At 36.7% G+C, this 12,506-nt stretch overlaps 1 protein-coding gene across 1 annotated transcript in view; it reads left to right on the top strand.

The window, feature by feature from the left end:
* Nucleotides 1–3,485, top strand: part of XRN1 (5'-3' exoribonuclease 1) — a 181,961-nt gene extending 178,476 nt beyond the window's left edge. Inside the window, exons 41-43 of the mRNA XM_042782538.1 lie at nt 2,155–2,193; nt 2,563–2,723; nt 3,186–3,485. Of these exons, the coding sequence (XP_042638472.1) occupies nt 2,155–2,193; nt 2,563–2,723; nt 3,186–3,485 (500 nt within the window). The remainder of the gene's footprint in view (nt 1–2,154; nt 2,194–2,562; nt 2,724–3,185) is intronic.
* The last annotated feature ends 9,021 nt before the right edge of the window (nt 3,486–12,506 follow it).

Below are 12,506 nucleotides of genomic sequence, written 5' to 3'. Positions count from 1 at the left end.
CCAAGATTATCTTCTGTGTCTGTGTTAATTGGTTTCCCTTTTCTTTGTTGAAGAGGGTCTGTGCAGTCCTTCTGCCTAGTCCGCCATGTTGCCGGAACTCTAAACCTACATAGAACACTCTTGAAAGATAATTATTAATTTGAGTAAAAGCAACAAGTTCTCAATGATCAGAGTATCCTGTTTGATCTGCATTGACAGTATTTGCACAGCCATAAACCATAAACACTATTTGTGTCATTAACCAAATTTTGTGATATATTTACATGTACTTAACAAGAAGGTAACAGATTAATACATCACTAAATAATACATCACTAAATAATAGCATAAGCAAATTACTGAGTGTGCAAGTAAACAGAAACATTTTAGTAGACATCTAAAACAATTGAACCCAATGTGGAGCAGGTAACTATTACTTCATGTTGAAAATTTTTTTAGTATACATACAGTTTTGCCTAAGATCATAAGTTAGTAAGTAACAGAATGGACATTCAAAATCGAAATCTGTCTGATTCAAGAGCCCTTGTTTTTGTTACTTTGCTGCACTGCATTCCTTTGGTTTTATCAATAATGTTTTAATCATAAAAAAATTTATGACAAAATGGATCTGATATTTTCATGTAGATCAAAGTAGTAAGTTTACCAAAACTTACAAAATCTAATTTGACCACTTCTTCACTTTGGAAAATGAATGCAATAACGATGTGTAAATTAATGTACATAATAAGTATGTTTGTTGTTGTTGTTATGTGCCATCAAGTCAGCCCTGACTCATAGCGACCCCTCCTTGGGTTTCCTAGGCAGTATCACTACAGAAGTAGGATTGCCCAACCTTCCTTCCGAGGAGTGGCTGATGGGTTTGAACCGCCAGCCTTCTGGTTAGCAGTCAAGTGCCTTAGCCACTATGCTACCAGAGCTCCCATATTAAGTATAGGATACCTAAAAGTTTGCACACAGTCTTCTCTAGAATTGAATTTCTCTTATGAGAATAGATTATTTAAAAGGAATTATTATTTTTCTTCCCACTTATTATCAATATTTTGCTGCTTGATATTTTTATCTTTTCATGTTAATTAATATTACATACCTACAATGAACTTAAGGTTATAATTGGAATGCTTTTGGCCTTGTAATAGATATTCTCCAATGTTCCAATTAAAATATATCATGTAACTAAAAACCCAGAGATTTGAGTGTTAATTAGGAGAGGAAAGCTTAAACATCAAATTAACAGCTAAAAGTTACTTTGTAGATTCCTATTTTATGGTATGAAAGATCTCACTGTGTAAAAATGAAGGAAAGTGTATTTAATATTTAGAACAGTGATTTACTGGGGAAATCATAGTGTTACCCAACATGGCATCATGTGTGTATATGTGTGTGTGTGTGTGTGTGTGAAATAAATACGTAACATATCATTTACCATTTCTGCGTTCTTTGCTTGTACAGTTCAGTGACATTAATTTTGTTTTCATGTTCAGCCATCCCTACTATCCATTCCCTTTAACAGAACCTCAGTGTCCTCTAACAAAATAGCATCCTTTAAATAGATCTTCTTAACATTATGACTGCCCGCAATGTTGCTTATAAGTGTCATCAAGACATAATTTTCTAAGTCTTACTAGTGTTTTTTTCATGTTAAACATTTTCTTCATCCTAGAATTTTGGGATATATAATTCATAGCACTAAAATTATGATTCTTCTCTCCTAATCCAAAAATGTCGTAAGTGGCTGAATTTTAATGAAGCTATACTATTTTGCAGGTCTGGCTGCTTTTTTAAAATCATTTTGGAAAGACTGAAAGCAGGGCATCTCTTCTTCAGTCACAATGTGCTGGTGCCTTGATTGTCATTCTTGAATGCAGTGGTTCCCAGATCTGCATTGATCCTGACTGCCTGCAGAGTCACCTGTGATGCGTATTAAAAATACAGATGTTGAGGCTCATAGAGTCAGACTTACTAGGTCAGAGGCCCTGCCTCGGAATCTATATTTTGCAAGCTCCCCAGGTGATTCAGGTTTGGAAACCAGAAGTTCAATGCATTTTTAATAACAAATAAATTATAAAAATCCTTAAGTTACAAATATTACAATAGAGGAAAGAATCCATACAAATGAAAGTTAATGGATTTCAAAACAAGCTTTTTTTTTTGTAGGCTGGGATCATTATGGAAACAACTTAGCATTGGGGACAGGTGAGCTCCTTAAGATTTCTCTTTGTGTCCAATCTTTTGTGCCCCCCAGGGACAGGTTCATAATCTTTTAATTATTATTTAATTGAATTGCAAATATTCCTAAAGCTCATATGGTACTTTTGGACTTTGCATGCCAAACAGCATAATGACAAACTGACTTTTGTAGACAGTTTACAATCCCAGTGAGAGGCTCCCAAGGTTGAATGTTATAAGAATAATTCTAGTAAGTATAGCCCTTTTGACAAAGAGAAAAAAAGGCTTACCGAGGGAAAAAAAAAAAAAAAAAAGCTCGCAGAAAGAGGTGTTAAGTTTCAGGGCTTTGATAATAAATTTTTATTTGTAAGAGAAATTTTGCACAATTTTTAACAGCCAGCATGATGCCGTCATCATCTCATCTCTTTGGGTCAATGCCATGGGGACCACCGTTGCCAATATCTGGAAAGCCTTTCCATCATACTTCATATCCCGGGACCATGCCCATGGCTGGGGGAATGCCAGGTGGTGTGCACAATCAGTTCATACCTCTGCAGGTGAGACCTGGGAAGAAAATTATTTTTCTTGCTCAAAATTACGCTCAAAGACTGTCAATCACAATTAGTTTATTCGATAATTACATATGCAGTGTCAGCTAGAATCCCATTACTGATATAGATACAGAGAATGTAGGTGACAAGTCTTAACTTGTCCCTGCTATATTCCTTAATTTGTGTGCTCATCAATAAGAATAATAATTCTAACAAGTAATAATTATGCTTTTCTAACACAGAGTGATTTAAAATCAGAAGTATAAATTTTCTTTTAAGTTATGGAGCATTCTGTAATGTTTTATTCATAACTAAATTCTTTGAATATTGAAGTTTGGTATGAAGATTATAAGTAGAGGTCACAAATCAACAGTGATTGACAACTTTTAACAGCATGATTTATGGTGTTGTCCAATACTAGCTTTTTTTGCCTACACTGTTAACTACTGGTACTTTTATTCCTTAAAGGTTACTAAAAAAAGGGTTGCAAATAAAAAGAGCTTTGAAAATAAGGAGGTTCAGAGTTCTTCTCAAGCTACCCCCCTTCAGACTAGCCAACCAGGATCTACTGATATCACCAAAGCAGTTCCACAGGAGAGTCCATCAGCTTCTGCAAAGTCCCCTCAGATTACTCCACCTACATCTTCTTTTCAAATTGAATCTGCTTCCCAAGGCCACAATATGACTCATCATAAGTCAACATCAAGTTCAAGAAGAAAACCAAGAAAACTGGCTGTCAATTTTGGCGTTTCTAAACCTTCTGAATAAATTCGGTACTTGGAGTAAAATTAATTTCTTTCCTTTTCCCTTTTATGAGACATAGTCCATATCTATGTCTCATAAAAATTAGACTGTAGTATTTTAAGATAACGTGTTTGAGTTGAAATTTTTTAATATTTTAGTTGTCAGGTACTTTTCATGCTGTTTAAAAGACTATATATATCAAATTGTACACTTTAAATATGTGCAGTTTGTTATACATTGGTTATACCTCAACAAAGCTGTTTTAAAAAAAAAAAAAAATTAAAACCTTGTGTTGAAATAATGTCAGTGGTCTTAGTATTAAAATGTACCACTCTAACCATTGGCTTCATCATTAGAAGCATCCTGAACTATGAATTAGACATCATTTTAGCAATAATAAAAAGACATTTTGTACACTATCATTGAGGGGTAGTTACATAAATGAAGCATGAAAACTGGGCCTCAAATATTATTTGCTGTATGTGGACTTTATTTCACTTTTTAATGATGTGACAGATTTTCAAGAGAATGGCTCTTATATTTGTGTATTTTACCTTATGTTCTGTTGTCTTGGAGGGTCCTGTAGACCTGCTATGAAGTGATCACACTTGTTGTGGTGCTGCCAGTTTTGCTTTATCCTAAATTTTGTACCAAAGCCACTTTAGAATACTCATGAGAATATGTCATCTAACTGCTTAGAACTATACATAGCAATCTAGGTTTGAGTAAGTAACTGTAGTTTTTTAGATTATTCAAGAACCAGCATTAGTCATTTCTAATAAGATTAAGTTTCAAAATATACAGGGTACAGTGATTACAAATTAATCTTCCAATAAAATTGAATACAAAATGTCAATCATGTTGTTAATTAAAACAAATTGTGTTTTCCTTTTGGGTTGCTTTTACCTGCTTACTTGACATGTGAGAGCTCCATTTTTGGTCCACGTATAGTGCTTCCTGGGATGGATGAAATTATAAATATTTTTAAATTCCAAGATGTCCTATAATACAGGCACAATCATTAGTTCGTTTCTGATGTACATGATTTGTGTGACAAATGCCTCTCTCTCTAATTGCATATTTTTAGCTTTATGCTGATATGTTCAGTGACTCTGGCATTTTGTCTTTGCATGTTATTATATGGAATGTATTGTTCAAGCTGTGACTATTAAAATTATTTTTAAATTTATGAAAATTTCCCAGTGATACCAGGACCTGAGGTATTGTTTATATATATATATATATATATGTGTGTATACTTACCTTTTAGTTTTTGTGATATGCTTATTTTTTAAGGAAGTAATTTATCATACTTTTTTAAAAGTAGGAACTACCATCTTTATATGGAGCTGCTTATTATTTTACCCGGTATTATTTCACTCATCGAAAACTGCTATGAATCTTACATAGTCTTTTTTTTTTTTCCTTAAAAAAAAAAAAAAGGCTGGATTGAACTAAATAAATACATTTCTCTAACTGCTGATTTCAGAGTTTCTCTAAATATTAGCAGGATAATTGTATATTAGTAGTGCCTTTAATGTAAGGAGATAACTGTTCATTTTCTGTCACTTGTTATAGTCATGTGAATTTCTGTGATTTTAATTATCTATTTCTTAGGAGCTATGGTAGCCTAGTGCCTAAAGCACTTGACTGCTAACCAGAAGGCTGGCAGTTCAAACCCACCAGCCACTCCTCGGAAGGAAGGTTGGGCAATCTACTTCCGTAGTGATACTGCATTGGAAACCCAAGGAGGGGTTGCTATGAGTCGATGGCCCATAACAACAACAACATTATCTATTTCTTAGGTTCAGATGTTTATTGATTCTCAACATTTCCTTGTTGGAAATGTATCTCCCTGTAGTGGAATTTTGAGTAATGTGGCCCAAATAAATCTCAATGTTTATTGCTTCACAAACTCTCTTCTAAGTACTTCCATCCAAACTTCTAAATATCATACGTTGTTCTTGGCCTTCAAATGTATAGATTTATTCCATTTATTTTAAAAGGAAATGGAAATACCTATTGTGAGAATACAAGGAAAAAGTTAAATTATAACAATAATGTGCTAATTGCTTACTGCGTTTAAAGTGTGTAATATTCTTCACCTCATGTGACTGTACAAACTCCAGCATTCAAGAATTGCCTCAGTCATCACTCCTGTGTGACTATAAACACTGTATGGCTCCCATCTGCTTTAGAGCACACACAGAGGAAGGTGCGCACATTATGTTCTGAAAACTCCAAGAGAAATTTCAGTAAGCACAGTGCCACTGAACCTGTAAGAGTACTTCTCCAATATTCTAGCTAAGCAAGCTGATAATTCTATATAGATAGGCAGTAAAAGTGTTTTCTTTTTGTTGTTTTTTTAAACATATTATACTAAAGGTTAAAATTGAAGAGCAGTTTTGGCAAGCTTCATGATGTCTGGATAGTGGTCTGGCATTCTTCTATATTCTTCTTCCATTGTAGACCTGAGATTAACGGATGATATGCCCTCCCCATCAAGGTCATATGGGAGAGGCCATTCTTTCCTCATAATGACCTTGAGGAGATGGGGGTCCATTGATTGTCATGTCTGGTGGAGTTTAGTACATCTCTGAAAAACAGTTGGACTTTGGGAAACTTACTGCCTTTCCCTTTTGGATGAAGCAGATTCAGACCCACCCCCAAAGGTTAGAAATATGTCCATTTCACAACTTAACCTACTCTGGATGGAATTCTTTGTGAAAAATGTAGACTAAATGGAGTGCAGAAAAGGAGGAATCCCCATATTTCTTCATGTTTCCACATAACTCAAGCAGTTAAAACTATTTAAACCTTCCCCTTTTTACTGAAACATTATTTCTAAATATTCTTGTTCAGTAAATCTTTTTTTTAGCCAATTAAGTGAATTTTGAAGATTGATTCTTCCAGTCTCATTGTTTCTTTTCATAGTTTCCCACATATCAGTTTTATAATTTGGCAAATAGAGTATATTACTTGCTTTAAGCATCATGTTGTCTAAAGTCTTAAAACATCTAGACTGTGAAAAATTAAATTTACCACTATGTGAATCTTGGTTTCAGTTTAAGAGTTTCCTTGCTTTTCAATGGGACGAGTAGCAAAGAGTGGAGTGTTTTTTGTTTGCTTTGTTCTGTTTTTGCCTGTTGGTGAGGGAACAATTGGAGTGGGAGTGATGAAGAGCTATTGATGCAAGTTTTTTATTTATCTCCCTTTTTAATTATTTGCTTTGTTTTGGACTTACACTTTCAAACAATTTTTGATTCTTTGTTTCAAGGGGAGAGAGCAGAGATGAGAGATTTCTGAAAGAGAAAATAAATAAGACATATCCACTCATTGCATTTTCAGACTAACATATCTTTATGGCTCAAAGAAATGGATAAGTTGCAGGGTCTTTTTTATTCATTCACTCATTATTCCTTGTTGTATTTGTATTGATTAGCCATACATTTTCATAGTGATTATCTAACTTTTACCCTATTATATGAAATAGCTAGAAGTGTACAGATCTGCACTGATACTAATTCTACCATGCTTCTTATTCAGAACATCATTTTCTTAAACAACTGTTTTATAGTTTTCAAACATTTTGAGCTTGCTATATATCTTAGTATTATTTGTTTCCAAATTCTCTTTACTGTAGAGGGGAACTTCGTTTCTTGAAAAGACACTCTGTACCTAAAAAGAAATGAATCACAGAAGTTTACTTGCCATTTTTCTGGGGACAGTAGTACTCAGACTGGCCATGTTCTATATGTACATTTTGTAAGGTTTGTCAGTGAAACAGTCTTGATTACAAGAGCTTCCTTTCCTAGTCAGGATAAAGCTTAATGTTTCAGAAACAAATATTTTCAGACTGATCTGATTCATGTTTCCGTAAGACCTCTCCATCTTTTGCCAGGAAGTGGTAAGACAGTGTTAAAACAGATGTCATCAGGTGTCCCAACAACAGGGCAGAGCAAACAGGAGGTTCCTTAAGTTTCACTGTTAACTTCCTGAATTAACAACTCAGATATTGCAGACCCTTCTCTCAGAGAGAGAAGAAAAAATGTATAGAATAGTTGTAGTAGTTAAGAGTGTTAGCAATCCACAGCTGCTTGTGTATGTGTGTTTGTGTGTGTATGCCAATAATAATGCCTTGCTCAATTAATTCATTCAGCCATCTCAAGTGCAATTTGTAAAGGAGACTGGGGTTTCCAATAGATACATTTTTACATAGTTAAACCTGTAAAAGTTCATTTTTTCCAGCAGTACACCTATTGCTCTTAATTATTTCAGCAGTTGGTATATTGCTACATTGCCCAGACCAAGTCTTTAAGTCTCTTTAGATGTTTTTGTAATTTTAAGCCAAATTCTCATGAAATAATAGTGAGTATTTGATTCACAGTTTGCTTTAAGTTCTTTTAGTCTTTTCTTAGTCCCTTCCTCCCCCACCCCAGTATCTTTTTTTTTTTTTAAACCTAGTACTCAACTGCTTTTATGAGTGTTTTCATCTATTTTCACATACAGTAATAATGTGCTGTGTCATCAAAGTATTCAACATTGTGTTCATTTAAACTGTATAATTAAGTATAATTCATGCATATATGTACATTTATCTTGATTGATTTCTCATATATATAACTATTTTATAAAGTAACTGGAATTTTTCATTAGATCTTATACAGAGCAGTATTTTATTAAAAATTCAAAAGGGAAGACTTTTATGTGCTCATTTTGTAGTTTTTGTTTTTTAAATATCTTTACATTGTTTGTCTGCCATGTAAAGTGTTTTAAACATGCATTGGAATGGACTTTGGATGTATTTTTGTGTGAAGTTGTACATTTGTAGATTTCTAGCATGAAGTTAGCCCCAAAATGCTGTGCAAAGGATTTTAAAATAGAGAGTCACTGAAAGAGTTTAAACATCTGTACATGTTAAATGCTATATGGATTTTAATTAAAGACTTGAAATTGATTTCATAAGCTGTTTGTTCTTGTTTGTTTGCAGTAATACCAAAAGTACAACTGTTACAGTATTCACTTAAACCTCATATCCTTATATATCTGTGTCTTAATTCTGTGTCGTTTACAATAAACTGGGACAACATAATTGGTGGGAAAAGCATGAATTGTAAATTCAGATGGTTACTGTTAGAGACACCTCTCTCTCTTGTTGTTGTTATGTGCCATGGAGTCAGACCCAATTCATAGCGACCCTTCCTTGGGTTTCCGAGGCGGTATCACTATGGAAGTAGATTGTCCAACCTTCCTTCCGAGGAGTGGCTGGTGGGTTTGAACCGCCAGCCTCCTGTTAGCAGTCAAGTGCCTTAGTCACTAAGCTACAAGAGCTCCCCTCTCTCTTACTAGTTGTAAATAAATCATTATTATATTAGTGTTGGCAAGTTATGTAAAATCAAAGCCTCAATTTCTTCATCTCCGAAAAGAAGAAAACAACACCCTATGTTGTTCATGTATATGTAGTTGTTTTACAAGTGTTAGTAGTCATGGTGATTTCTCATGTGTGCACTCAGATCTTTTAGCTAGATCTCAAATACACCTAAAGTCTTCTGGGTAATGCCAGATACTGCTCTAGGATCTAGTAGCTGGATTCCTGGATCATGTGATATTTCTGTTTCCAGCTTTTTAAGGAAGTGCCATACCCTTTTCCACAATGGTTACTCCATTTTCCAATCCCACCAGCAGTGTATAAGGGTTCCAGTCTCTCCACTCCCTCACCAGCATTTGTTGTTTTCTGGTTTTTTTTTTTAAAAAAAAAACTTTGCTGTTAGTGCTGGGGTGATAGGGCATTTCATTGTTGTTTTGATTTGCATCTCTCTGATGGCTAATGATCACAAGCATTTGTTCATGTGTTTGTTAGCTGCCTGAATGTCATTGGTGAAGTGTCTCTTCTTGTCTTCTGCCCATTTTCCAATTGAATTGTTTCTCCTTTTCTTGTTATGTTGTTGCCAATTTTTTTTTCCCAGTCTAAGTGTTCTCTTTTCACTCTTTTGGTGAAATCTTTTAATGTGCCTAAGTGTCTTTATTTTTAGGAGGTCCCTATCATCTATTGCGTCTTCTGGTGTTTGTGCATTTTTAGTTGTGCTCTATAGTATATTTATGATATATATTAGTACTCCTGCATGTGTCCCCATGTTTTCTTTGATGGTCTTTATAATTTTAGGGTTTACCTTCAGGTCTCTGATCCATCTTGAGTTTGTTTTTTATATAGTGTAAGAATAGTCCTGTTTCATTTTTCTGCAAATAGATACCCAGTTTTGCCAGCACCGTTTATTAACGAGACCAGTTCAGTAATCACATTCTGATATGGTATTTGGCCACTTTGATCCAGCAGGAGGCATGTGGTCTGATTACCAGGGAAGGTTAACTTGCTCCTTTCCAGTTCATTCCCCACTCTGCCAGCTCTTCACACTGAGCGCCTCAATAACCATCTGTAACTAGCCCAATGCTATAAACTTATTGAGGCTTCCATCTTAGCAAAAGGAGTGTGGGGGGAGCATCCTCTGACCTCCTCCAATCTCATAATCCAGAGACAGAATCATGATCAGCTGCCTAAGGCTGATTCCTATGAGGCAAAAGTCAGACATGCTGCTACCCTCCAACCTTTTTACCAGTTCTGACACCAACCATCCCTCTCATAACACTCTGTACTTCTCCGCTGGGTTCAATAGTTCGTTGCAGTGGCCACACCGAGTTCACAGACAATACTCACAATTATAGGGCTTATTAAGGAAGCTTTGTGTTATTGTTATGTGCCATCAAGTTAGCCCTGACTCATAGCAACCCCTCCTTGGGTTTCCGAGGCAGTATCACTACAGAAGTAGGTTGCCCAACCTTCCTTCCGAGGAGTGGCTGGTGGGTTTGAACCTCCAGCCTTCTGGTTAGCAGTCAAGTGCCTTAGGCACTAGGCCACCAGAGCTCCTATTAAGGAAGCAGTAGGTTGCAATTCAGGTTTAGTAACACTCAGGATACAATTCTTTGATCAGGACAGCCTCCCCTCTGCCCTGCCCTCTCTTTGGCCCTTGATTTCTCAACCTGGCCTCCACCCTGCTCAGGCAAATGTTACAAAGCTCTTTAGCTCTGCTGACAAGTATACCCCACTCCACCAGCAAGTCTCATGCCCAAAGGCACTCAGCTTTCTCACTCCATGGGCTGGCAGATCTGCCACTCTGTCTCATGCTAGTGTCTCAGTTCTGCTGCCACTGTCTCTCTGCCAGTTTCTCTGCCCAGGAGTTCCAGCACAGGAATCTTGGGCCCATCAACACACTCGACTCCACCGCTGGCTCTTCTCTATCTTAATGGTAATGAGATCCTCCTTTCTGCCTCTGTTGTTGTTGTTATGTGCCGTCGAGTCAGCCCCGACTCATAGCGACCCCTCCTTGGGTTTCCAAGGCAGTATCACTGCGGAAGTAGGCCTCTAGGAGGGCTCATTTTAAGCCTCGCAGGATGACCAACCTCCACAGTAGGTTTCCATATACCTTATTTCCATGGTCCTACCACAAGAGTGCCATGTACCTTATTTACATTATTAATAGGTACCAAATCCCCTTGGTGGACCACAAGCACCTCACATTTACATAATTCCACCCAGTCATCTGGTGGGCACCACAAAAGACCATGGCTAGAAAAGCCATACCAAGTAATTCACTGCACTACAATCTTGTGCCTTTTTTTTTTTTTAATTTAAGAATCATTTGGTTACAAAAACAAGACAGACCAAAACCGGAGTTTGCTGTAAGACTATGGGGAAGTTTCCCAGAATGCAACCCAGGAAGTACAGTCAGGCCTCTCAGGATCTGACCTTTGTCAGGGTTTTACCCTCCAATTTACTCTCTAACTCCTGGCCATGAGCCTGTGAGGTCTGAGATCGGTAGAGCAGGGTCTTTCCTTGCTCACTCAGCCTTTGTAGGAGTAAGGGGAGGGAAGGTGACCTTGTAGAGGAACTTCCCCTTCTGGTCTGTGGGTTGACAGCTTCTCTTGGAGAATCTGGGCAATGGGGAAATACTGGCCTCTTTAGGTCAGGCTTTTAAGCAACAACCACGTCCTGGGCCAGCAATCAGTCAAGTCCTTACAAGGCCTGAAGAGAACAGAATCAAATTCTCATGGAATCCAGATTGTCAGGCACCATGGAGGCTGGATGTACCCCTGAAACTATTCCCCTGATACTATCTTTAAACCTTAAATCAAAAATATCCCCTGAAGCCTTAAAACCAAGTAGTTTAGCTGAACTAGTAAAAAATGTCTGCCTTGAGCATCATGCTCTCTTAAGAACTATCTATATGGGATCAATTTAACAACAGCAACTAGATAGGGATTAGATAGGAACCTTAAGGGGCAGTGAATTTATATTAATGGGGGAGGAAAAACTCAGAAGAGGAGGAGAGCAGTTGCACAACTCGAAGAATGTAATTAGTGTCTCTAAATTGTACATACAGAAACTGTAGAATTGGTGTATATTTTGTTGTATATATTCTCAACAACCACAACCAAATAATTATTAAGAAAAAAGGCCTGCAGAACAGAAGCTTTGCCTGCTATTAACCAAAACACACTGTCTGTGATGCACCAGCAAACAGACATCTCTTAATAGATGGGTAATCCTAGTCAACTTGGAAAAATGGTTGCCTTCAGAATTGTTCAATGCTTTGTGGACTCGTTTATTCCTGCAGTTCTAGGATTCTTAGCTATGTGACACTCAGTTCCTAAAAATAGGATCAATTAATAAATATAGCTATAGATTATTAAGTGCTTATTAATTGCTTACTATATCCCAGCTAATACTCTAAATGACTACACAAGGTTAGATTATTAGTAAACCAGGAGACATAACATCAGTATGACAAGAACACAAGAAAGGGGTAACTCCCAGGCTGGGAAGGTATCAGGGATTCTTCTGGAGTTGCTGTTGTTATGTGCCATCGAGTCAGACCCGACTCAGCGTGACCCCTCCTTGGGTTTCTGAGGCAATATCACTATGGAAGTAGATTGCCCAACCTTCCTTCCGAGGAGTGGCTGGTGGGTTTGAACCACCAGCCTTCTGGTTAG

The sequence above is a fragment of the Orycteropus afer genome, unplaced genomic scaffold, assembly GCF_000298275.1.
Source record: "Orycteropus afer afer isolate SDZICR_OR568_19922 unplaced genomic scaffold, OryAfe1.0 scaffold00363, whole genome shotgun sequence".
Lineage (NCBI taxonomy): Eukaryota > Metazoa > Chordata > Mammalia > Tubulidentata > Orycteropodidae > Orycteropus > Orycteropus afer.
This window is presented reverse-complemented; position numbering and strand designations above follow the sequence as displayed.